A 26,326-nucleotide genomic window follows, 5' to 3' on the forward strand; every position below is an offset into this window, starting at 1 on the left:
CGTTAAACGTTTCACTAGCTGCTCCCTCTAGAGGTCTGGAGAACTTCCGTTATGTAATCTGGATGCTGCGTTTTTTTGTTGCATTTGTTTTCTGGGTTTGTGTGCTTTTCTTTTTGCATCGTTTCATATTTGCAGCGCGTTTATCTATTTGGTTGTGTTGTGTGTATTTGCAGCGCGTTTGCTGAATGCTGCGCATGTGTTGTCAAATTAATGAAGTTGTTTTCTTAATTTGCTTGTGTTTGGTCTATTTGGGTGTGTTTTCTTAAGTTGCGGGGTGTTTGCCCCCTGTTGGCCACCGTAGAGGAGAGAACACTGCTGCAGCACGTCTTCACACTAGTGCATCACAATAATAACAAAGGTAGGCACCACCTTGTGGCACTTCTAAGCATTGCAGTTATAACTGTCACGTGTCCATCTGCAGACTAATCAAAAGTTAACATCTCGTTTTGCCTTTTGCTGACTTGAAGAGAATGGAAAGCACAGATCCTGGCAAGAAGTTGCTTACATTTTTGTCAAAAATAACAACACACACACAGAAAATTGTAAAACTAGCAAGACGGCTCCTGACAGGTGCTGTAAACATATTTTCAAAGAAATTACAATTTTCCTCTAGAAAGGAATGATCTTGATTTTATGTCAAATAGAATCATTTATTTACAGTACACTTTGAAAAGGCCCCTTTTGAATAACAACTAATAATGTACTTTTGATAGTTTAAGTATGTTTGGCTGAACACAGGATAAGAAGTGTCTTTAACAGCAAGGACCTTCAACTGCAGAAAAGTTTCAAGGCTCCTTGTCATATAAGCAAGTCTCTTAAATTCTGCTTAAGAAATTGAATGCAATTCTTGCCATTTTAAGTGGAATGGAATGGTCCCTCAGTTCTATGACAAAAGACTGCAGACAGGGCCGAGTAGAAATGCTTTGAAGGACCTCCCTAATGGAAAGTTGGTTCTCCACAGAGTCCCAGTTGATCCTGCAGATGTGTGTTTATCAGACTTTGGTTCACTCTGTTACTACTGACCACCTACCCCGGATACTCTCGGTGCATTAGTGGGAGGGGTGAATACCCAATTATGTACACATTATACCACACGTGTAATATTTGTAATATTATGTCCATATTTACATATATTAAAATACATACATGTTGGTGATTTACTGACATGAAAATGCATCAAAACAGCACATCCTGGCGTAAAATAAACCAGGCTCTAAACTCTAAAATCACGACAGTATATTAGATGTTTTTATGGACCTTGAGGTGTACCCTCATGTTGGATTTTTGAGAAAAAGTCTTGTGACATGTTAAACACTGGTAAGGTTTATATCCCGTGTGTGTCCTCATGTGTCTCTTCAGTCCTGATTGACAGTGGAACGATTTGTCACATTGTGAGCAAGAATACGGCCTCTCTCCTGTGTGAGTTCTCCGATGTTGTGTCAAATGAATAGCTGTGGTAAAACCTTTTCCACAGATGTCACATTGACTCGGCCGCTCCCCTGTGTGCATGCGTGTGTGGACCAGCAAGGCCCCAGAGCTACGAAAAGACATACCACATGTGCTGCACAGGTACGGCTTCTCTTTCTTATGCATCCTAAGGTGAACAGCCAGCGGATATGGCTGTGTGAATCTCTTGCCACAAAAAGTACAGGCATACGGCCGCTCACCCGTGTGAATGCGCACATGGGACTTCAACACTGACTTTGTCAAGAACCTCTTGTCGCAGTACGAGCAGCCAAATGGCCTCTCTCCGCTGTGACGACGCAGATGAACTTTAAGTAAAGATTGAGAACTAAATCTCTTCTCACAAAGGCTGCAAGCAAAGGACCGGACTGGCCATTTAGAGTGAGTAAGTAAATGGTCTTTCAGGTGATAGCGCCTTTTTGTATGTCTTGCTACACTGAGTGCACTTGAATGGTCGTGCAGAAGTGTGAACAAGGGGATGTTGTTTCAAGGTGGAAGGAGATGCTACGACAAGAGTCTTGCCACACTCCAGTGTGTTTTCATTGGCTCTTATGGAGTCCTCGCTGAATGGAAGACAGACATTGGCTCTGCCTCCTGTTAAGGACTGGATCCTGCTCTCCTCTGATGGCTTCTCGTTTCTCCTCAGATCCAGACATTCCTTCACTTTATCCACTGAACATCTGGGTGTCTGGGTGGTGGCTTCAACAGCTGTTTCTGCCAACAGGAAACAAGAGAATTAGTGATATAGTCACTCAACAGAATCTACATGCAGAGGAGCAAAATAACCAAGCTCATCTTTAAACTTACAGGGGATCTTCACAATCTTTAGCTGAGTTATGTTGCTCTTGTCATAATGATTCAATAAAACACATCAGTATAATCAAACACTTACGTAAGAATATTTTTTTAAATATCGGCTACGATGAAAGAGATGCTCACCTCCATCACCTGGCTCGGCAGCTTCTTCTGAACGTGGAGAAGAAGTGAGGGGTGACAGCCCGTACTCAGGCAGCCCACAGTTTGGTTCACTGGAGCTGTTGTCAGTCTCTTCATCATCCTCACAAACATCTTCTGCTCTCCAGCTGTTTTCTTGCTTCACTGTTGTCTGTTCTGACTTCTCTTGATTTCTTCTCATTATTTGATCCTGATCTTCAGATGCCGCTGAAGTCTGTTTAGAGGCGAGCGTGGAGAGGATGGTGTCTGACATGAAGGTGAATTCACCTGAGAAACAGATAACATTCATGTTAAAGGCACCAGAGTGGTGCTATTTGTCAGGCAGGAATGCAGCACTAACAGAACCAGAGGAAATGGAGATGACTGCAACTTAAATACAAAACTGTGTGTGTGTGTGTGTGTGTGTGTGTGTGTGTGTGTGGTCTGTATCTGCTCTTTGGGTTACTTACCTATACACAACTAGTAACACACAAGTAAAACAACAAGTATGTATGTAAGTATGTATTGAGTTGATGTAAATTAATGCCGTTTTTGTTTTTTTTATCCAATTCATCGATTAATCGAAAAAATAATCGACAGATTAATCGATTATTAAAATAATCGTTAGTTGCAGCCCTACCTTTATGTAAACCGAAGCACTGAGAACTTTGTAAGTGTACAGACAGTTTATTAAAATGAGATTATAAAGACCGTTCATGTATACATGCGGGCGCCATCTTGGAAAACATTCCAGTCATGACCAGTCGAACCACGAACACCGTAATCTGTTTTTAATTAACTGTCTGTACACTTACAAAGTTCTCAATGCTTTGGTTTACATGTGCTACATGCTATTTTGAGCCTTGTTAGTGGTGTAGAAATAGCGATTTACCCTCTGCCCCGAAAGGTAGCGTTAGAAGCTAATCACCGGTTTGCGCTACCTTGTTTCAAGCTAGAGACACATTTGATTAGCATGAAAACATATCCCAGAGAACAGTTGACTCTGTGCACGTATGTTATTAACCCCTAGGTTCATTTTGCGCCAGAATTGTCCTTTTAATTGCAATAGATTAATAGTTGGGTATAAAATGGTGAGTGGGGATTGGCAAAATCCCATTCTAATGAAACCGTGAAAAAGGGGTTTTTCAGTACACCATGACTGTAATTCAGAGGAATAGAATACTAAGTTAACTGAGTCGTACTTTTAGTCAACTTTTGCCGCTCCTGTTGGTGCTGCAAAATCCTCTTCAGATCCTCAGGGTCAGAGAGAAACTGCTCAAACTCCTCGTCAAGGGAAGAAATGTCAAACATGGAGCACACCTGGAAAAGAAGAAGTGGATTTTAAACACAAACTGCTGCTCCTTCTTCCAAGATCATCCTTTGCTATGTGGATTGACATTTATAATCTGTGTTATATGTGATTGTGTAAGAATTCTAAAGTGATGCTAACAAAAAGCCATTTTGGCCCCTGCACTTCTGTGATTCTGAAACATTTTTACTCTACAAGCCATTACTACACGATGGCTGACTTAGGGTGTTTTCACACCTACCTCATTTGATCCGGATATTTGGACTTTTCAGTTTAATACAAACCAAAATTACAGGTGTGAAAACACCACCCACTACCACCGTCCAGACCAAACAGCCATACCTAGTTCCGACAAAAAGAAGTGGTATCGGTCTGGATCAAACAACCATGGTCCGGCTCATTTCTAGTGTAAAAGGTCTTTAGTGTGCTTGCATATTTACAATGTGAAACCAAAACTACCTGGATCAAATGTATACATGTAACAAAAACATGAACCTTGGTTCAGACTTTCAAGTGTGAAAAGCCCCTTAGACATAAATCACCAGCCAGCATTTAGGGAACCAGTGGATGGAAGGTCAGTTTATCTTCACCCTGCTGCCTACCTGTGAAAAACGTGGAACTGGGAGGAACTCTTCCAGTCGCTGGAAGAACTCCCACACCTGAATCTGCAGCGCTGTATCAAAACATGCTCCATACTGTACTGAGAAGACCTCCTAAGACAGGAAAAATATATATAAAAATCATGTATGAATTATGAAGAAGATGAACTCCTAAAGGCTGATTTATGCTTCTGCGTCGAATGGAAGGTGTACCCCCGCAGATCCCTCTGCGTCGCCGCGAACCCCCCTCCGAGCCCTCCGCCATAGCTCGACACGCACCTCCAAAAATGTGTAACTTTGCGTCGAGGTGACGCAGACCGCAAGGACTGTGATTGGTCAACTCGTCCTGTGTGTCGATAGTCGGTGTTTCAAGCAGCCGACTGTGGGGAGTAGCAACATGCTAGTTCACTGACAAAAGCTTTGCAAATAAACTCTTATATTTTGGTTACAATGACGGGGTTATCCGTTTGTTTATATGTCAGTAACGTTTTGAAATTAGCACTTTGCCAGGAAGCAGTACTTTGTGGGCAGTTGTGCTAAAGTTTGCTTGCTAACATAACTTAAACTGGCTGGCAGACACCTCGCAAATAACCTCAGACTTATCACCCCCTAGCGTTATGGCGGTGAAATGCACCGCGATGCAAAGCAACCCCGACGCAGAACTCTGAAAGGCTCACGACGCCGTAGGAGCGACAATAAGGAGTTGGTTGCGTCATGAACGCGCATTGTGGACTTAGCCTACGTGCTAACGCTGCTGCGGTGATAGCTCAACCAACTCCTTCTTGTCGGTTATTGGCTGGAACACTGTTTGTTATGGTTCGTGGTGCAGGTTGGCGCAGTTTGTTTTTGTTGCCGTTTGTGGAGCCTGGGCTGTCTACAGAGACAGTCTACAGTGTGTTCAGGGGACAGGCAGCTCGCAGATAGTGAGGAGATGTTTGCTGTATGTGACAAAAAATGTCGTAACCTAAAAAATGCGTGACATCACTTAGAGCACCTTTAAAAACTTATGTTTAGTAAAACTCACCTTGAAAAAATTCTCTTTTTTAGATTGGTCTTCAAGCAATGTTTGAACCAGCTCCACAAATGCTGACTTTGAAGTGTCCACCTCTCCATCTGGGTCCTGTCATAAAGCCCAGGTAAAGTTTATTTACATGCATTCATTATCAGTTTTACAATTAAATGTCTCTCCTACTTATAAAAGCTTATAAATGTCTGCATCGGATAGTAAAAAAATAACTATTTCAAGGTAAGTAGCAAAACCTAAAGACTATTGTCTGTCCTCTGGCAGAAAGATCTGTTTGACATCTAAAGCTACTGAGACATTGTGTCTTCATGTAAAACATCCTGTCATCAGCATTACCCACCTCTTCATGCTTGAGGTTTGTTGTCGTCTGTTGGAAACTGTTAAGATGATCCTGGATAGCTTTACAGTCAACCTCATCCATCGTCTTTAATAATTCAAGGATGAGCTGAAAAACACAAAATCAAAACATCATGCTTAACTTTCAAAATAATACTTTGACAACTAGACAATGGATGCATTTACTTAGGCCTTGAGAGGACCACCCATAGAAATAAAATGGATTTCATTTCTTGACTCCACTTTGACTGCTTAATAATAAAAGAACAGTAAAAGACGCCCACAAATAGTCTCAATAATACCTCCATTCACTAACCCGAGCTCTCAGTCCCAGGATCAGCTGAGTCTTCTGTTTGTAGTTCAGAAGCTCTGGGACCATCTCTGTCACCAACATGATGAATTCGGCCAGTTTGTCATACTGGTCTACATTCCGCTCCTGGGCTACCTGCCACATACAGGCTGACATCAACCTCAGTGGAGGAACCAGGAGGCGCACGGATGACAGAGGGAGATGAGGATCTAACAGTAGATGTATGCAGAGAAACAGATAAACATCAGTTATTAACCAGTCTCAAAACCTACATACTATATGCACAATAATATTATGTTCCATCTCTCGACACATTGAACAACACCCTGCTCTGAAATAAGGGGCACCCATTACAATAATTACAGTGAATATGTTAGGGCAACAATAAATTATTTTTTATCGTTGATTAAACCTTATTTTCAAAATGATTATATTATTCGTTAAGCCAATACATGTCAGAAAATAGTGAAATATGGCCATTGCAATTTCCTGGAAACTTCAAACTGTTTCTGTATTTTTGTCCCATAACAGTCCAAAATCTGAGAAGCTGGAAACTGAAAATATTTGGTGATTTGACTCAAATTATTCTCAAAACAGCAACATATTCATGTTTGTCCACATACAAGAATGTCCATAGGCTACAGATGAATGGTTCTTTCAGACTGTAAGTATGACGGACAGCTGTAATCCATTACTTTTATTTAGAAGACAATGTATATAAAAGATAATTTACTTGTCAACTAGTGCATAGTATACTTTTTATTGTTGGGTTCCTTTCTTCAGACTCGGACATACTTTGCGCGTTCCACGGAGAGCTGCGCGCTTTTATCGGTGGCGCGCATTGCATAGGCCCTGGCATACTACAATTGACGTTCCGCGTCGCCTCTGTGGAACGACGATTGATGAAGCCAGAGAGCCAATCTAACATGGAAATAATGTAGGCAGTGGCACTTCGGCCTGCTTTGCAGCTCCCGCCTTTTAGCTTTTTCTTGGCCTTAACATATCTGTCTCGCAGACATTTCCACTTTTGACGGCAGGCTAGTTCACTTCTCCCAAGCGTTTGAGCGATTTGTCGCCAGGCGTTCGACGTCGTTTGGTGGCCTCTGTACTTAGACGAGTCATATAACTGTGGGTAACGGCGGACCTCCTCGCACAACTCCTTTTCAAAACTAGCATCCATTTTGTTTTGCTTCTTCTGTTTTTTTTCATGGTGTACTACAAACCGACGTTGGTGCATGCCGCCACCTACTGTACCAGAGTATGCGAGACTTTATAAAGAGAAGAAGAAAAAGTGGGCGTTTCTTGTACACCGCGACCACGACCCAATCATAACAGTGGCCGCTGCGGCTGCATTCAGTTGCTATTGGATATATTTTTACATTTCGGCCAGATTTTGCTCTACCGCGGCCAAGCAAAACTACTAAGAACTTTGGGAAGGTTACTGACGTTATGTGTAATGTCTCTTAAATAAGTAACGTACATTATAAGTATAAGAAAAGCTAGACGCTGGACTTTTTTCAGGCTTCTTTTTGTGGCCTGTTAATATAAAATGGAAAGCCAATTGCGCCTTCTAGTGTTGTAAAGTCTGCATTGCCTGGTTGATCCGGTCTTCGTCAGCCAACCCGGAAAGAGGGCTTGCCGGGATCTGGACTGAGGCGGATGAGACCAGAAACCTTTGTTCTGTCTCGCCTCCCAAAGCGAGATTTAAAAACAAGAGCCTGTCAATGCTTCCTGCAAAATTGCGCTCGCGCTTTTGTTGGTGGGCAATCGGCGATTAATGTTTTATGAATTAGAAATTAGCCGAATTATTAGGCTTTCTAATATTTGCTTTTTCTGATCGCTACAACCCGAGGGGGACATCTGCTCGTTTTTTTTCTGTCTGCTTCTAAATGGAAATAAAACGGGGAGCTGAAAGTGGAAGCAGTCGAGGTGCGTGTAATGGAAGTAAAAATCACGTTTAATAATGATCACTGATCTCTGTGTTGTCATCAGTGAGTTGACAGTGACCTTAAATTAACTGCTTATATTCTGTATGATATCCCTGCAGTGTTTCTATATGGACCTACTTGATCCACATTGAGCTTATCACTCTAGCATCTCAAGTGATGCCTTATATCCATCACCCCACCAGAGGCTCATTGATCTGCTGGAATAGTTTGCTTTTAGTATTGACTGGAATAGTTTTTAACTATAGCTTCCTACATCAGAAATGCAATAGGCTGCTCAGTTGTACAGCATTTAACAAGATAAGAGTTTGTTTTGATGGATGCTGTTGTCAGCGCACCTGAGAGCAGCGCTGTCAGGTCATTATTTCAGGGCATTTTGCCACTATAAATCAAGTTCACTCATGCATAGTGTGCACTTGGCCAGCATGTAAAGTGTCAGGTGGATGTTGTTGACACGTTGCTTGTTGAAGTGTTGATGAATTATATGTAATGTATGAGTCAACTGTCACTGGTGTTTTGCACTTTCTTAAGTAGGCTTTGGATCAGGTTTCCTTGTCTGAACAACAAAATGCAGCTTATTTGATAAAAAGAATGCACCTGTCTCTTCCCAGACAAACTGGACAATTTTTTGACAGCAATACTGTACATGTGCTATACAGCGGATATTTGTAATTCCTTCGGCCGCAGCATAATAATCGTAGAACAAATCTGAAAACCCATTACTGCATTTGAGAGAAGCCACATTATGTAGCCATCACCCTTTATGTGAAGACCACCGAAATTAATATTTTGTTGTATTTGTTTTAGTGTGTCACATTGAAATATTTCCCTTTCACAAGTAGAGGTGGGCGAACTAAATGCAATTTTTATTTTGTGATATTGTAATCAAATTTCGGTTCAGTAGCTTTTTGGGGCTTTTGATCTTATCACACAATCTTATTTAGCAGATGGAGTTTCATTTATAAAATATTTGAGAGATTGTTAATACATAAAATAACCAGATGATCATGTCTGTTATTGCCATTACCTAATAAAAGCACTTAATTACACTGATTCAAAAGTTATATTCAAATCCAATATGGCTAATTTTCTATAAATAAGCTATAGATGGTGTGGCAAAATCATAGAATAGATACATTTATATTGTCATATTGCCTAACACATTGGCATGTTTCCTCAACTGATTGTGAAAAGACCTGTGATAAGGAATATGAACCATAAAACTGTAATGCAACCAATAGAAACTTGTGCAGGTGTTTCATGTTACCTGGTTATTGGGTTACCTGTATTGGGTTGTTTACTCCTGCTCTTGCTTTCTATCAGGTATTGGGTCATTTGAAACATTCACTGTTGCCTGTTGATGCACAGTAATCCTCTCTAACAGGCTGGGTCAAAAGGGTTTTTATTGTCAGTGGACATGAAATGTTGATACATTTTTGGTTTTCACTTTTCTTCTCTTCCTCCACTTCAGGTAATGATCTTCCAGTCCACTATCTTCGCCTCCTGGCCCCGCCCTTGCAGCTTTTATCAGCCGCAGTGTGGCAAGTAGTGCAGCAGGGACTTGTGGACCACTACGGGATGCTGGAGGAGTTTGTTACCATGGTGACAGAACTGGTCCCAGAGCTGATGAGCTACAGTCAGAGGGCTCAGCTCATCCTGGGACTCAGGGCCAGGGTCAGTAATATGATAACCGTTAATTTATACTGAGGTAACGCTTGTACTTATTTTAGATATTTGTCTCATGTTAACAAAACGTAAACGTAAAAGTTGAAGAACACATTTCAAATCTGTCAACAGTAGGCCTAGCTAATGAGTAGATTATAAGTGATGTGGGTATTCTCTCTCAGTTATGTCTGTGTTTATTCCATCCCCTATAAATCATGTTGGCAGAGTAGCAACAGGTCAAACACTGAAGAACAAGTTAAACACAGTTTAACAGTACAGAGAACTGTGTGTGTGTGTGTGTGTGTGTGTGTGTGTGTGTGTGTGTGTGTGTGTGTGTGCGTGCATGTGTGTGCGTGTGTAGCTGGTTCTGGAGATGTGTCGAGGTGAGCACCCAATGGACATGCAGACCATTCAGCCACATTTGGACAGAATTAAAGCCCCTGTCAGCACTGCCAAGGATCACCATGTAAGTAAACTGTCGCTCGCAACACACTTTACGGTGTGGAAGTTTACTGGGTCAGTTATGATTGATTGAGTCTCATGACTTAATTTCAAGAGCACACTGTTGTTTTCTTGAATTTGTGTGTGTTTATAACAGCTAACCATAAACCAGGTGGAGGAATCTGAGGTGAACTTTGTGGAGTTGGTGCATTCATTACTGGAGGATCCCTCAGAAAGAAAATATTTTTTTCAGGTGAGACAGCACTCACTCCTTAATTGTGTTTTACTTTCCTTTTTAGATGGGTGGGGATATTTCATAATGCAATGAAAATAATCTGTTGTGGATCCTAATACCAATTTGTTTCTATGAACTAAATAAATATTCTGAATGCTACCATAAATACAACATACAAACAGAACATCCGTCAGTAATCAGGCTGACTTTACTGCATCATATACTCTATTACATGCTGTACCATCAGTTCATCAGGTAGAAAAAAACAGTACAAGACATTTCACTATTCAGTCAAATGGTTTTCTCCAATCTGATTATCTCTTCGGGTGATGCCAGTTTCCTACAATAACCCATCCTTAAAGTGTGTCTGTGTGTCTGTCTGTCTGTCTGTCTGTCTGTCTGTCTGTGTCTCTCTCTCTTGCAGGAAATCTTCCCTGTATATTTTGGCTCGAAGTATGATGCTGCACTTGAGATGCTGGTGTGGGAGTTCATATCAAGACTGAAGGAGCTGCTGCCAGTTCCAGACTTCACACAGGTGCCATGTTGCTTTTAAACTCTAGCTTGGCCTGCATTATTAGCCAATTACATATTACAATGACCTTTTTCTGTAGTGATACCATCAAGGCCTTCCATAGCCACACTGCTGCTAACATTCACGCTTATGTAACGGGTCATATCCCTATTTTGTTACCTGCCCTCTGCAGTGTTGATGTGAAGCTACCTGAGGGAGGCTGTCAGGCCCGGTGTGGCCCTGTGGGAGGTCTGCACTACTTATTTTGCCTCTGCCTTTTATTCCCCCATCAGAATAAACCAAATGCTACACACCGAAGTATCACCAGGATAATTGCTCTGTCATTATTCCAAACTGAACCGCTTATTTATTTATTTTTTTGGCTATCTGTGGCACTCGGGCTCAGTGCAGGGGCTCATCTGTCTGCACCACTGACCCAGAGACAGATATAGACGAGGGTTAACTGGGTACAGGTGCAATAACACAGTGTCTCAGTGGACTGCTTCATTCTTTCTCTTTTCTCTACCAAGCAGTGGTGGAGTAGCAAAATAACAAAGTCAGATTAGTAGCAGTTACATACTATAACGTAAAATAATGCTCATTAGGCCATCACACTATTTGTTATGTGGATCCACAGCGCTGCAAGAGGTTCTAATGTGGCACTCCTCCTTTTCCTGGCAGTAACACAAGTTTATAGGAACACAAAGTGATGTATGTATGTCAAGGAAAACGCATAAACCTTCATCAATTGAATTTATTTTTCATTTTGAACTCGCTGTGAGTCATTTGGCAGTATAATGATAAATGAATGCAGGAATACTAAAGCTAGTAACCTGATCTGTTTTCTCAGTTGGCAGCTTTGCTCGGAGACGCTCCGTCATTCCTCGACGACTGTTTACAATCCTTTTTCCCGCCAGAGGACATGAAGGCTGTACTTGAACACCACAGAAACCTCGGTTATTTTGAAGAGAAAGGTACTGTTGGCCAACGGTCGTGCACTGTAATTGTATACTGTAACATTGTAGAGAGTAAGTCAACAAAATGAACAGTCAACTCTGAAACAGAAAGTGATATAACTGCCGTTTGAAAGAACATTCTGTGAAAAGTTTGTCTTCTGCAACATTTTGGAAATACCCAGACCTCATTGGACAAAATGCTGAGGATTTAGCCTTTAATGTATTGTTGTAACTTAATTTCCAATACTTCCTAAATATAAGCGGCTCCCTAAGCAAAGATTATTTACTGTAGGTTGTTTCATCACGCTGCAGAGAAAACTAAGAAAGTATTACTTTTCAAAGGTTTCAAAGAGAATACGAAGATGCACTGAGAACAACCAGTCATTGTTTGTATATTGTTTATAGTCTTTGCATTTTGCTAAATTCAACAGCTTTTCTTGTCAGTTGATTTATGTTTGAACCAAGCCGGGGTCTAATTAACCATATTTGTTCCTTATTGTAGATCCTAGATTATTACCGATGGATGACTGCATCCTCTCCTCCCTGTCTCTGCCTCCTGGGACCAAACCTGTCATCAACACCACCTCTTGCTCACCTGCTCTCAAAGATTCAAACCCTCTAGAGCACAAAGGACGTCTCGACGCTCCCTTCAACACAAGCAGCCTGGAGAGGGCGAGCAGGAGGACCTCTGAGACAGTTAGACAAAGACTAAATGAGACAAGAGACTCGGGCGGCTGGCAGCTGCAGGTTAGAGGCGGGAACGTTTCACAGGAGAGGACAGTGCAAAGCTCAGTTAGTGCCCGACCATGTGATGAAACCATAGACCTCACTACGTCTGAGACTGCAGACATAAATTCAGCAGCCAACGACAACAGCCAAAGCTTGCGAGGAGGACGGGTTCTCAGGAAGAGGAAGCTGAGCGGAGGCGTAGACATTCCCACAAAGCAGCCTTTGGAGGCGACCGCTTACCTGTACGATAACCAAAAATGTTTTTTTTGTTTTTTTTAAACACAAAGACATGGCAGTGGGGTTTCCTATTGGTTTATTGGGCAGGCATCACTTTTGTTTTATTTTCATCACTCGTGGTTCCATTTGCTTTTCATCCACATTAGCAGCACGGCTCTAAAGATGGCAGTGTCGTTCTGTTAGTCCACTACCTTAGATTGAAATATCTCAACAACCATTTCATGGATTGGCACAAATGATTTGGTACAGTTACAGTTACAATACTTTGGTCTCTGCACAAAACCTGCACAACTAAAACATTCCCATCAGCCTCAGCTGTACTTTGTGTTTCGAGCTATTTAGCAAATGTTAGCATGCCAACATGCTAAACTGTGATCACGAACAAAGTAAACATTATACCTACTAACATCAGTATGTTAGCATTGTCATTGTGAGCATGTTAGGGTGCTGATGTTAGCATTTAGCTCAGAGCACTGCTGTGCCAAAGTAGACTCTGTCTTATTGAATATCTGACGCGGTTCATGTGTGTTCCCCCATATACTTCTTGTCATTTTAATCTTCTCATTCTTTCCATCTCTTTTCATTGGGCATTTGTGGCTGAATTATGCTCAGATCCACATTTTTGGAATCACAAAGTGAGAGACACCACTTTGATAGGATTAGAGAAAATCTGTCAAATCTGATCCTTTTAGTGTTTTTCCACCTTTACAGGGATTCGTCAGTGGATGATGAAAATTCAGCTGAATCCCCTCTAATCTCAATATGGGGAGAATATACAGGTTTGTACAGCTTATGTACAGTGGACGGGTGGGTATACGAGTCTAAGCCTCGGCCTTTGACTAACTTCCCTTGTTTCATTTAAGACACTCAGGAAGGTTCTTTCCCAGTTGTGACGGACACAAAAGTTCCCTGGTCGGACGAGGAGACGCTCACTCTGCTCGACATCTGGGGGAAGGACTCTGTGCAGCGGGCTTTGAAGGGCTGCTTGAAAAACCGTCACATATTCACGCAGATCGCTCAGAAGATGGCAGAGAGAGGCTACATGAGAACGGTGGAACAGTGCCAGACCAGGATCAAACGACTGAAGAAATGCTTTCGCAAGAAAAACAAGTGGGTGTTAAATGAGCTTTTGTGCTTTCTCTCTGCTCGTCTTTCTGTCCAATCCTTTCAATTGGTCAGACTTTCCCTGCTTAGATGTCATAGCTATGATTTGTGAAACAAAAAGGGGAATGAGCAATTGAAGCAAAATGCCTGTTTGCCTTTCTCCCTTTTCTAACACCAGAGGGAACTCCAGGCTGGAGTATAAATTTTACGAGCAGCTGAAGCGGGTGCTCGGCTCCTCCGCTCCCTCAAATCTTCCTGAGGTCACCTATGATGTCGAAGAGGTCATGGGTGACGACGAGTCCCCAGACGGCGAGGAGGACTTGCAGTTTCTTGGCCATACGAGCCGACCGGAAATCGGTACAAAGTCACTTTTTTTTTCATACGGTTTAGAGCTGCAACAGAAAAAAAGTGAAAAACGCCTGCTATTATTTCCCACAGCCCAAAGTCATGTATTTATGATTGTTCAGTCCAAACCTTAAATAGAATCAGTTTACTATCAAATATGACAAAGAAAAGCATCAAAACTTCACATTTATGAAGCTGCAACCAGAAAATGTTCTGCATTTTTGCTTAGAATTAAGAAATAATATGATTTTTTTTTTTTGTCGTTCCTTTCTGTCGATGAATTGACTAATTGTTGCAGCTCTAGTTTAGTTTATTTGATTAAAAATTTAAAATCTGTTATTTTGTCTTTATATCCATATGTGCTTCCCAAAGCTCAAAGATAAACAGCTATAATATACGGTTATGCTAAAAGGACAAATTCCAGTGAAATGATCACACTTGAAACAATGTGATTTTATATTTCTATGGAAGGCACTAGAAGTGTTCCGTGGACCGACTTTGAGACGTTGGCCCTCATCTACTTGTGGGGTGAAGACGAGATGCAACAGGAGCTGAGAGGAATGCATAGAACCGGACACATTTTCTCCATCATATCCAACAAGATGGCCGCCCAGGGCTTCTCCCGAACACCAGAGCAGTGCCAAACAAGACTGAAAAGGCTGAAATCAAATTTCAGGCAATGCTACCAAAACAAGTATGTATACTCACAGCAAGAAAGAGAAGGAAGAAAAAAAAAGGAAACATTTTGCGATTTTTGTTCATTGTATATGTCTGCTCTCTTCTTATCCCTTGATGTAGCCTGAAGGGACAGGAGCAAGTTGAGTGCAAGTTTTACCACGAACTGGGAAGCATTTTAGTGAAGGACTTCCTTTCAGCGCCGCAGCTGGAGGAAATCCCAGGGGAGCCTGAAGACAACGACCCGTCCGTCTCCCATCAGACTATCGGTAAACTCTAATGTTCTCTACTGACATTGACAGGCGTGGGAAGCAAAGGCGTAACTTTGGGTTCAACATGGGGGGGTGTTGAGATCTCCACCTATCTTGCGAGGCCGTTTGTTTCATCATTGAACACATTCTAAATGGGGCTTCTTGGGGTCCTTGTGGGGTTTTGTTTTTAATGTGTTTTTATTCATTAATTGTTTTGTTATGTTGTGTGTCGTTAAGGCAAAAGGAAAAGAACAGTAGCAATCTTCAACAAGTATAATTCTGTCAAGCAAAACAAAACATATTTTAGATGATAAATGCTACATTGTCAGGTCATCAGACCAAAAATATTTTAACACCAAATGGATTGTCATTATAATTATAATCATCACTTTTAATGATTCAATGGAACTTTAATGGCATGTACTGTCTACTTAAATTCATCTTTACTGTTCCAAAACTTTGCAGCTCAACATCATGGGATATTCAGAACAAACGTACAACCAGAGAGTAGTGTGGCTAATACAAAACAAAATAGTCAAATGTAATATCAACAACGGTAGTACTTAAGTGACCAATAAATAGATGATGGCAGAATTGACTCAACGAAGTTATTAAATAAAGTGTTTTCTTTTCTGTTTGTGTCTCTTCAGAGTCTGCTGTGGGCGTTCAGGAAGACAGGAGGAAAGTCCCCTGGTCGGACAAAGAGACCATCATCCTTCTGGAGATCTGGGGAGACCCACAGGTAGGGGACAATATTATAATGAACATAGTTTATGCCTTTAACTTTCCGGATAATCAGGCGGAACTGCTATCTCACTTCACTTCATCCATCCCTTCATTATTTGAATTGCGGAAAAGAAATCCTAGATATGGAGCAGCAATGTAGAGGTCTAATCTTAACCTTAGGTCATGTAGGATGCTTTTTCTTCCGTTCAAGAGCAAAGTAAAACTCTTTGAGTGTCTCTAGCAACAGAGAGCTCCAGGAGCACAAAGACCTCCAGTCTACAGGATGGATACCCGACCCGAGCCCAACGGGACCCGACGGTACCCGACAGGCCGGGTTCGGACAGATATTTAGAAATGATGTTCGGGTTTGGGTCGGGCTCGGTCACATCAGCGCAATGCGATTGGGCCTCTTGTGCGCGCCTGTGTTAACGTGCGCTTGTTGCCCCGTGTGCGCCGATCTGTTGAACTCTCCGAATGCCTTCCTACAGTTGCTTAATAAAAGCGGGCTTTCCACACAAACAAACGTACATGTGTCATTATTATGAGAAAAAAATTAGATTTAACTGTGTTGGGCTCGGGTCGGGCTCGGACATAAATATCTTAATGCCTGTCGGGTCCGGGTCAGGTTCGGTTACTGCTCTGTCAGATGCGGGCCGGGCTCGGACAGAAAAATGTGGCCCGGTCCGCACTCTACTCCAGTCATAGCTGAGTCTGAGGCGACAAAGACAATAACATGTTTTTAAAAAAACAAAAGAGAAATGTATCCAATCCGTGTGCATGATATCCTCATCAGTCTGATTGTTAAATGTATTTCTAAATATTGTTTTTTTTTTAAATGCCACTTTTACTAAGAATTTCCCCTACATTTAGGTCCAGCAGAGCATGAGACGCTACCCACACAACGGTCACATTTTCACCGAAATATCAGAGAAACTGGGCGCCAACGGCTTCTCCCGCAGCGCAGAGCAGTGCCACACCCGGATCAAGCGGCTGAAAGCCAACTATCGGCAGTGTCAGGAAAACATGAGGTAAACGTTGCACATGAATATTCATTTTGTATACTGTGCCGTTGGCAGGACATGTGTGTTAATACAGCTCCCTTTACCGCCTGTAGCTCATCCGGGACTGACCGAGTTGACTTTAAATTCTATGATCTGCTGGAACAAATCCTGGACAAGCAGCCATCAACATCTTCCACCGTGGTAACAGACTCCATTGAAATATCAGAAGACTCCAATGGTGAATCAGTGACTGAGACAGGTAAAGAAAATCCCCTCCTCAACTCCGTGCTGTGGATAGTAGGGCAGCATTACTCGAGATTACACTTTTTGGTTGACTGTGGGTACACTCGTACAGTTTTACACCAGTGGTATGGACATATGTAGTGTTTCAAATGTTAATGTACAAAAAACTAGCAAAGCATTTCCCGCAGAAAATGTGTACGCTACCATGCTTTAGCAAGATTTTAGCATGGCATTCACGCTCTTATGAGGTTGTTCTGGTGTCTCAGAACTATTTGGGTGCTTGGCCTTCACTTTACTTACTACTTTACAATTCTTCAGGTGTCACATATTAATGGTGTGATGTTTTATATTTAGTGCATTAACATTGAAATTCAATTTGTACAATAGAATAATGGTTATAAAAGTTCAAATCAAATGGAGGCGAGCCCCAAATGCATTCAGGGACTCAGATATAATATGTAATACGTGTACAGTTATCATAATGAGCTTCTATATGGTTAGTCAGGTGCAAAACCGAGCATTTCATTTTAAAGCTTGTGCTGTATTGTATGTAAGGGCTGAAGTATAAATACAGAGAAGGAGAACTAGGCTTTAAAAGCTTCAATACAACATATAACTCAAGTCATAATTATGGGCTGATGTGCATTTGATAGTGAACATTTTGAATTATAAATGGAATTTGTACTTAGACATGCCGAGTGATAAATACTACTGTATGGGCGTTAAACTTGTTCTGAATGCGTGATAATTACAGGCATAATGGTAAATGCTAAAACGTAGCGTAACGGAAGTACTGTTACACAGCAGGATCTCTCTAAAGTTAGCTGACATTAGCCACCATAAGCTACTGCTCATACCAGACCCAGAGAGGCTGTAGCCCCAAAATGTTTTAAGCTAAAAAAAAAAGGTTTGTTTTATTGCTCATTTGTGTAACTTTACATTTGTAAGAGAACATTATTTGTATTATTCCTTCTTTCAAAAGAAACCTAGTCTTGCTTTTTATGTATTCTCAACTCAAAATAACTCACTAACTGTACTGTACGATTTTTCAAGAGCAGGAAGAAACAAGAATCATCATAGCAACAACTACAGTATATTTTTATGCTTTACAAAGACAAATCAAAAAGTTCTTGGCTGTTACTTGTAAAATTGTGCATTCATACCAGAACTGGTACAGACAGTGACAAGTGCTGTGTTTCCACTGTAAGATGGAGAAATCAGCATGTCAACAGAAAAAGCAGCACCTAGCTCGTGGTCCGACGAAGAGACCCTGGCGCTTATCGAGATCTGGGGCGACGAAGACGTTCAGAGGGCACTGAGGGGTTTTGTCCATAACGGACACGTTTACGCCGACATTTCGGAGAGAATGCGCACTCTCGGCTACTCGAAGACCTCGGAGCAGTGCCGCTGGAAAGTCAAGTCACTGAGGAACAACTTCCGACAGTGTTACGACAGGAAGAAGTGAGAACAATCTTTCTGTCTGTTCGCCTCTTTATCCGTTTGCAAATATAATCCAGTATGACTCTAATGGTTTACATGTACGTCTTTTCACGCCTTCTAGGTGTGGAAGAAGAGTAGATTATAGATTTTATCACCAGCTGGAACAAATACTGGGACATGAGGCAGTTTCTATTGATGAGTATGACGAAAGAGAAGAGCAAGCAGACCAGGATCCAGGTACAGTCGTCGTCATTCATTCACACAACAGTACTGTGTTCCCACAACATCCAGTCAGTCTTTCTAACTGCCGCGTCCACCTGGAATAGGTGCAGATGGTGTGAACGCAGCATGGACGGAACAGGAGACGGTCGCTCTCGTTGAGGTGTGGGCTGCAGACGACGTGCAGGACAGCCTGAAAACCTGTGTCCGCAACGGGCACATATTCGCCGACATATCGGAGAAAATGGCTGCCATGGGATACTTGAGGACGACGGAGCAGTGCCACTCCCGGATCAAAAGGTTGAAGAAGAGTTACAGGCGTTACTGCAACAACCGGAGGTAAATAAGATGTCTGAGTGATTGTTTTTAAAGGGCTCATATTATGCTTTTTGGCTTTTTCCCTTTCCTTTATTGTGTTATATATCTTTTTTGTGCATGTTTACAAAGTGAAAAAAGCCCAAAGTCCACCCTGAAGGGAGTTACCATCTCCCACAGAAAACACTGTTCACGAACTGGTCGATACAGCTCTATTGTAGTCCAGTCTTTACTTCCGTGACTTTGCGTCACTTTGTAACTAAAGTTAGTGTGGCACGCCGTCAAACCAAGCTAGTTAGAGTGGAGCCCCGAAGAGTTCAGATAGTTGTATCGCCATGTCCAGGAGACAGTGCAGAATTAAAACGTTACGTATGAAAGATTCATTTGTTAACATTTAAATAACTTACCACTCTGAAACGTCTTGCTCCAGTCTAGGTTGCGAAGCTTGTCGGGTTGTTCTGCCTGTGTTTCGGGATCAGACTCGGGTTCGAATACGTTGAGGTTATCGGCTGAAGCGGGTTTGCTTTGGATCACGCTAGCAGGCTTGTCAGGGCCTGCCCTACTCTGCTTCTGAATGGCTAGTAGTCTTAGACTTAGCTAGCTACTGCGCATGTGCGACTCCCGACAAAGATGGGATAGAAGTGCGATGCCTCACTCGGTAGCAGAAACAGAGAGCTCAACACACAAAAGAGGGGTTGCAGCAATGTGCAGTACAACAAAAATATGGTGTTTTTTGAAATGTAAAACATGTAAACATACAAACAACAATACAAGCATGAACCTGAAAATTAGCATAATATGAGGTCTGTAAGACATTAATGTTTGTTTTTAATACATTATTGTTTCAAATATTAGTGAAACAAATTAGCTCCGTTGGTCCTCAGAAAAATGGCAGTTGAAACCTTTTTTAAGGCCACCATTTCCACCCCAGCACACTGTTTCCCAGCTTGCATTTGATTTTCGTTTTGCAGAAGTGGAGGACGGCCCGCTGTGTTTCGATACTTCACCCTGCTGGCTCCGGTGCTCGGGGACTCTGTGTATGCTGATGTGGACAGTACTGCTGCTGACACCGCCTCGCAAACCCTTATGGACCTGAAGGAGCCTGACATGTGTAGGTTCAAATATGAGCAAATCAATTTGTGTCATCACACCTTTGCATAAGTGTACAACGTGTTATTGTGCAGATATTGTATACATTTAAAAAAATTAAAGCTTTAGTGGGTAACTATTTTATATTAATGAATGTCCGTTACATTCAAGCCATTGCCAAATGAGTCGATACAAAGCTTATTAAGACGGCTCCAACGTCAGCTCTACAAAACTGTATTTCTCAGTATGGCTATGTTTAGAAAATTGTGTAGTCCGGCGACTTTCGCACGCAGAAAATCGAGCAAAGATAATGACCTCTTCTGAAAAGTCCATCATGTTTTTTTAATCCTCTGTGTCCTTGGCTACTAGCAACTGTGTGGAGGAGGGATGTGGGTGGTGCGCGATCACGGAAGGCTTGTATCATGTGGATGTGCCGACAGTTTTGTTGTCATTACTTAGAATTCCTCATGGGGACGACAGAAATGTAGGCACTATAGCTTTAAAACCCAATAATAAATGTGTTGTTCCTCCACTCAGACGAGCAGCCGTCAGCCAGCCACCTCCTGGCCGACCTGAGCAAGAAGACGCCCTGGTCGGACCAGGAGACCCGCACGCTTCTGGAGATCTGGGGTGAAGACAACGTCCAGCTCACCCTGAGGGGCTGCCTGAAGAACCGCCACGTGTTTGAGTACATCTCTGAGAAGATGAGTGACGAGGGATTCATGAGGACCTCTGAGCAGTGCTACACCCGCATTAAGCGCCTTAAACATGGATTCCTCCATGAAAAGTCAGTGATGACAAAAACTATTGATTCTTTTTCTTCCAAACGCATTCATGTTTAATTGTCATGGAAAACATTTGGGATTAGCGTTTCTGGCTAATAACTGTCATGTTTTTTCACCTTAAAATTCAGGGAGGAATATAAATTCTTCAGTGAGATGGATGAAATTTTCAGGAGGGAGCTGAAAGTGGACGGCTCCGTCGCAGACACGTCAGTCACAGATGAGCCGGATGACTGCACTCAAACGAAAGGTGAAACGTACAGAAAATGCACATCTTCCTAAATATGAAGTGACACCATTGGACGCCATAAACACTGGATCAATCTAACTAGAATACATAATAATGTGGCAGCAGCAGTGACAGCGGTCTCATGTGAGCGATATGGCAGCGAAAGAGGCAGGCTTCGCTTCATTTATTTAGTTTTTATAATGAAAAGTTAAATTATACCAGAACATAAGACAAAATAAATTAGGTTCCGGACCAAATTCAAACACATGACAGATACAGTTTCATATACATATACCAGAAGAAGTTAAGAAAAGGACCCAATATTAAAAAAAACTACAAAATAAGAGCTTCTACTGCCGAAAAACAAATCCTTTTGATAGTAGAAGCCATCTCCGATAACTGTCTTGAATTAGAGGGAAATATCCAGTAAAAATCCCCCTTCTTATTTATGTTGTAGTCAGCTTTTTTTATATTCCACGTTATATTCCAAACGTCAGTCATTTTTTATCGCATTCTTTTTTTTACATGTGCTTCTTATCCTGTGTCCTGTAAATAAGTTGAAGGAAAAGTGATAGCAAATATATATATATATATATATATATATGTGTATGTATGTGAGCAAATCTTTAATTCTATCTAATGTTTTTACTAATCTGTATGCCAAGATAATACACGTTTTTTTACCAATACGGTAGATCTATACAATTGACTGTATACATTTTCTCATTATTAGTAATTATGCTATACATTGTGAAGATTTAATATTTTCTTCCACTCTGTTAGATGCCTCGGGTACCCAGTGGGTGGCTGACAGCTCGAAGCTGGTCTGGAGCGACGGGGAGACCGAGGCCCTCCTGGACATATGGGGGAGCGAGGCCATCCAGGAGACCTTGAAGGGATGCACCAAGAACAAACACATCTTCATCCAGATCTCTGAGGTCATGGCCAACCAGGGCTACATGCGCACTCCTGAACAGTGTCAGACCAGAATAAAGAGGCTGAGGGCCAATTTCCGACACTTCTTAGAAGGCAGAAAGTAAGCACCTTTGTTCAGTGCTGGGGGGTGGGGGGGTGTGGTTAGATCATGCTGCAGGTCTAAACATCAAGTTACAGTTTTATCCTCTCAGCATGTTTCAAACCGCAGAACGTTCCACTGCGCTGTTGTACACATTCATTTGAGGCACTACTTTTCACTTTATAACAAGCTCTGATTTTCTGTTTCCAGAGGAGACAAACACGAATGCAAGTTCTTTGACCAGTTGGTGCAGATATTTGGCAGCAAGTATGTAACAAACTCCGACCCCCTAGCCGAGGATACAGCCGATGGCGTAGGTAAGAATTGCTTCACTGTTGTCCATCATGTTAGTGTCATGCAGTGGCTATATCAACTGGATAATGCTTGTGGTAACCAGTGAGCTATGACAGATTTACTTTATATTTATTCTCAGTCTCATGTTCTGTCATGTAAATAACATGAAGATACATCGATTATCTCCAGTCTAATTCCTTTTTCAAAAGGTAAAAGTCATCTCACAGCTACTCTGAGGAGGGTTTATATTATATATTTTTATTTATAATGTCAGATATGTTATATTTTCAACAACATTAAACGCTCACTAATTAACACGTTATTTGAGTTTTTGTACAGATTAAACAAATGAGATATGTCATGTTAATTAGTGAAATGTAGAGGTGCTGGTAGGTGGGCTAGCTGTTTCCCCTCTGTTTTAGGCTAAGCTAACTGACGGCTGGCTCCAGCTACACAGTTAGTATTCAAACTGGAGAAATTGATCTTCTCATCTAATTCTCGTCAAGAAAGCAAATGAGTGTATTTCTCAAAATGTCATCCAAAGATCATTAACTCCATTACCAAACCAACTAATTTAAATTCCTAGTAGCTTGTAGGGCTGTACCGAATAGTTTAAAGCTTCATTCTTAACGTTTAAAATTCTAAATCAACATTTGAATGCATGTCTATTCTTTCTGTTTAAACTCAGTTTTTGCACAATTGCAGAAAAAGAATATTATTAGTATTACTATTTGTTGAATTAGATTCCAGTGGTAGAATTGTTACCGACTTGTGTGATCCAAACATTTCCAATAACTCCAAAACGTTATAAAGTCCAAAAGTCAAAATGTATTGGAAAAAAAGATTAAATGTAATTTCTAAAATTCCCAAAATTTCAATACATATTTGTTTGCATTTAGCCTTTCGAAAACAATTAGTTTGCTCTCCCGCTTGCTGCACACAAAGAGAGGTACGCACCTGTATTAACGGGGCAGTCTAGCAGCAATCTAATGGCACCATAAATAACATTTTTATAACCAAATTGAGGATTGTGTACAATGATTTTTTTTTTTTTTTTTTACGGTGATGACGTCATAAAATATGGCAGACAAGCTTCAATCGAAACCTTTTGAATGTTAGTAGCTTGTAAGTCCTATTCAGAATTTAATATCTAAAATTGACTTTGTCTGATCCAGAGAACTGAAACTGTCCCTCATCGTAGAGTCCAATCACGAGGAGGACGCAGCAGCTGCATATTGACTGAGGAACAGCAAGACAGGAAAAAACCAGGACTCTCAAACAGCTGTGTGTAAAGTTGTTTACAGATGACGTACTTTTACATTCTTCAAACACACAGGCTGTAGTTGTGTGTGTGTGTGTGTGTGTGTGTGTGTGTGTGTGTGTGTGTGTGTGTGTGTGTGTCCTTCCGTTATTTACAATAGAGCCATGTCACTAAAACCAGGAAGCTCAGGGCTCAAGGGACAAAAATGAATCTCTGATCTTGACCTGGTGGGAGTCTAGAAAACATGTTTTTTTGCTAGTATTTAATTATTTTGTACTTGAACTAAGAGTGAGTAAATCAAAGCACATGCAAAAATAAATACACGCAAGGCCTCGATTACTGTAACCACAGCGTACATTTGTTTTTTGTCTTACTTCAGGTCTCACTTCTTAAATGTTTTGTCTTTGTACTTTGTTTACAATGTTTGAAGTGGTGAAAGTTGAATTCATAAAGCTAATCCTTATTTTTTACATGGTATAAGTTGATCTTGTCCAGAATTTAATTTATTTAAATTATTGTTTACGTATGTATTACAAAGTTTTACAATTTACCCTAAATATGTTACACTCCAAACGTTATTGAAGCACATTTTTTCCACAAACATGTCGAGGTTTTGTCAAACCCATTAAAAGAAACTTTAAATGTTTAAATGATTGATTCTTGTCTTTATTTTTTGTTGCGTGAAAAGTTCATCCTCAAGTCTTTAAGATTGTGACTGAACACTAAACTATAATAGAAACAAAAAAGGGGCAGCTGTAGCGGTCGGTTCAAGTCCCCGTTACGGGCCAAGTATAGTGTGTGGACTGGCAGCTGGAGAGGTGCCAGTTCGCATCCTGGGCACTGCCAAGGTGCCCTTGATCGAGGCACCACCCAAACTATTCCAGAGGGGTTTGCGAAAGATACATTTCAACTGCCAATTACATAACTGTACATATCTTGTGGACAAATACTTTTAACTCCACTACATTTATAGCTGTAATTACTAGATTCACTACAGGTTAAATTTTTACATTTAATACATATGATCCTCTAAAAACAAAAATGGTGATAACATCATACGAAAAAGGACCCAAAAGTACATAACATATTCAAAATTACCTCCATCTCAACTAACAAAATGTATATATAAACATAAACATTCTGGAGACTGTCATTTAAAACTACTTTTTCCTAAACCCATAGCCACAATTGTGGGATAAATGTGAATATCACAATGTAGTGTAACAGTAGCACATGTAATGCAGACTCTTAAGTCTGCAAACTGACTCAGTAATATCGGTTTTACAGCAATATCTACAGTTGCTGCCATTAGCCACTGTAAGCCACCAATTATAACAGACCAAGTGAGGCTGTAGCAGCAAAACCTCTGAAGAATGTTTTGTTACAACACGTTACTACTCTCACTTTCAGGCTATAGTGCACAGTTTCTGTCTCCTCCATGAGGAATTCTAAGTAATGACAACAACACTGTCGACGCATCCACATAATACAAGCCTTACGTGATTGCGCACGCGCCCCCACCCCTTCCCCACGCAGTTGCTAGTAGCCACGGAGGATTAAAAAAAACATGATGGACTCTTCAGAAGAGGTAATTATCTTCACTTGCATTTCTGCGCGCAAAAGTCACCAGACACTACAATCTTCTGAACATAGCCATACTGAGAAATACTGAAAGAGTTGTGTGGAGCTGATAGTCTTAAATAGCTTTGTAGCAACTCATTTGGCAATGTCTTAAATGTAATGGACGCCCATTAATATCAAAAAGTTAGGCACTAAAGCTTACCTTAAGTAAAACATTTGAAATAAGGACTTTAACTTGCAATTGCGTAGTTTTACATTGTTTACTATTTTTACTTAAACCTGCAACAACTGATTTTGTTTTGGCCACTTGCGGGCAGCGGAAACAAGTTGTGAACACAGCATTGACATTTTTTAAGTTGATAAAGCAAACCATTGATTATCTACGCATGTTTTGATTCAAGTGGTGAATGTACGACCAATATTCACTATCGTTTTATCTGTGTTTTTGGTCTACCAATTCCTGAGGGAAATATCTGGCTCATTAGCTGCTCAATGCTCCGCTAGGTTCACCAGGTAGTTGCTAACTTAGTCCTCTGCCATTTGGTGCTGAGCAGGTAGTGTACAGTGGGTTTTTGGAGTTGTTTCGGAGAGTGAACCAAAAACAGGAAAGTTTCGGGCTGGACAGCTAAACAATGATCTGAAACTCACTTTAAAGCTCTAAAACCATGTGATAATTCTCTGTAGGTTTATGACTGTGAGCAAACGGTTTCACATTATTTGATACATATCATTATAAAAGTATCGATTATAGCCGCTTTAAGGGTCTGAGATCTTGAAACTAAATGTGTAGAAAAGTACGCACAAAAAAGTGTTCTCTTATATTGTGTTACAAGCCCACAGTGATGAAGTCCATACTATCCCTCTCACCCACACAGTCGAATGACGATTTACTGCTGATTACATTAACTGCAGTCAGCCAGCGCTTCCTGCTCTGCCTACTGTAGGCTATATTAGGTTAGTTCTGCAATGATGGGAAATCAGAGGGGGATTGCTAGGCGACGTCTTCTAAACATGCCATGGTTTCCCATCACAAGACCATAAAGTTGACATTGTGTTATTTT

The 26,326-nt window shown here is 41.1% G+C and overlaps 2 protein-coding genes across 3 annotated transcripts; one reads left to right on the forward strand and one right to left on the reverse strand.

Annotated features, from left to right (window-relative positions):
* Positions 1 to 634: 634 nt before the first annotated feature.
* LOC144537708 (uncharacterized) lies at positions 635 to 7,212 on the reverse strand. Its single transcript, XM_078281546.1, has 8 exons — positions 6,771 to 7,212; positions 5,982 to 6,184; positions 5,670 to 5,774; positions 5,330 to 5,425; positions 4,309 to 4,419; positions 3,600 to 3,717; positions 2,404 to 2,685; positions 635 to 2,178 (listed from the first exon to the last, which is right to left on the reverse strand). The coding sequence occupies exons 1-8, from the start codon at positions 7,210 to 7,212 to the stop codon at positions 1,841 to 1,843; spliced, it is 1,695 nt and encodes a 564-aa protein (XP_078137672.1). The 3' UTR covers positions 635 to 1,840.
* Positions 7,208 to 24,334, forward strand: LOC144537707 (uncharacterized). Of its 2 annotated transcripts, none has more exons than XM_078281544.1 (24): positions 7,208 to 7,904; positions 9,393 to 9,595; positions 9,948 to 10,052; positions 10,185 to 10,280; positions 10,687 to 10,797; positions 11,624 to 11,747; positions 12,232 to 12,700; positions 13,407 to 13,474; positions 13,559 to 13,805; positions 13,978 to 14,156; positions 14,616 to 14,838; positions 14,943 to 15,088; positions 15,721 to 15,812; positions 16,667 to 16,824; positions 16,911 to 17,056; positions 18,249 to 18,501; positions 18,602 to 18,717; positions 18,807 to 19,038; positions 19,986 to 20,125; positions 20,641 to 20,890; positions 21,017 to 21,135; positions 21,898 to 22,150; positions 22,340 to 22,446; positions 23,599 to 24,334. In XM_078281544.1, the coding sequence occupies exons 1-24, from the start codon at positions 7,865 to 7,867 to the stop codon at positions 23,604 to 23,606; spliced, it is 3,885 nt and encodes a 1,294-aa protein (XP_078137670.1). In that variant the 5' UTR covers positions 7,208 to 7,864; the 3' UTR covers positions 23,607 to 24,334. The 2 variants fall into 2 exon arrangements, with proteins under 2 accessions (XP_078137670.1, XP_078137669.1); XM_078281543.1 differs by having other exon boundaries at positions 23,625 to 24,334.
* Positions 24,335 to 26,326: the final 1,992 nt, after the last annotated feature.

The sequence above is a fragment of the Sander vitreus genome, chromosome 23 (genome assembly GCF_031162955.1).
Source record: "Sander vitreus isolate 19-12246 chromosome 23, sanVit1, whole genome shotgun sequence".
Lineage (NCBI taxonomy): Eukaryota > Metazoa > Chordata > Actinopteri > Perciformes > Percidae > Sander > Sander vitreus.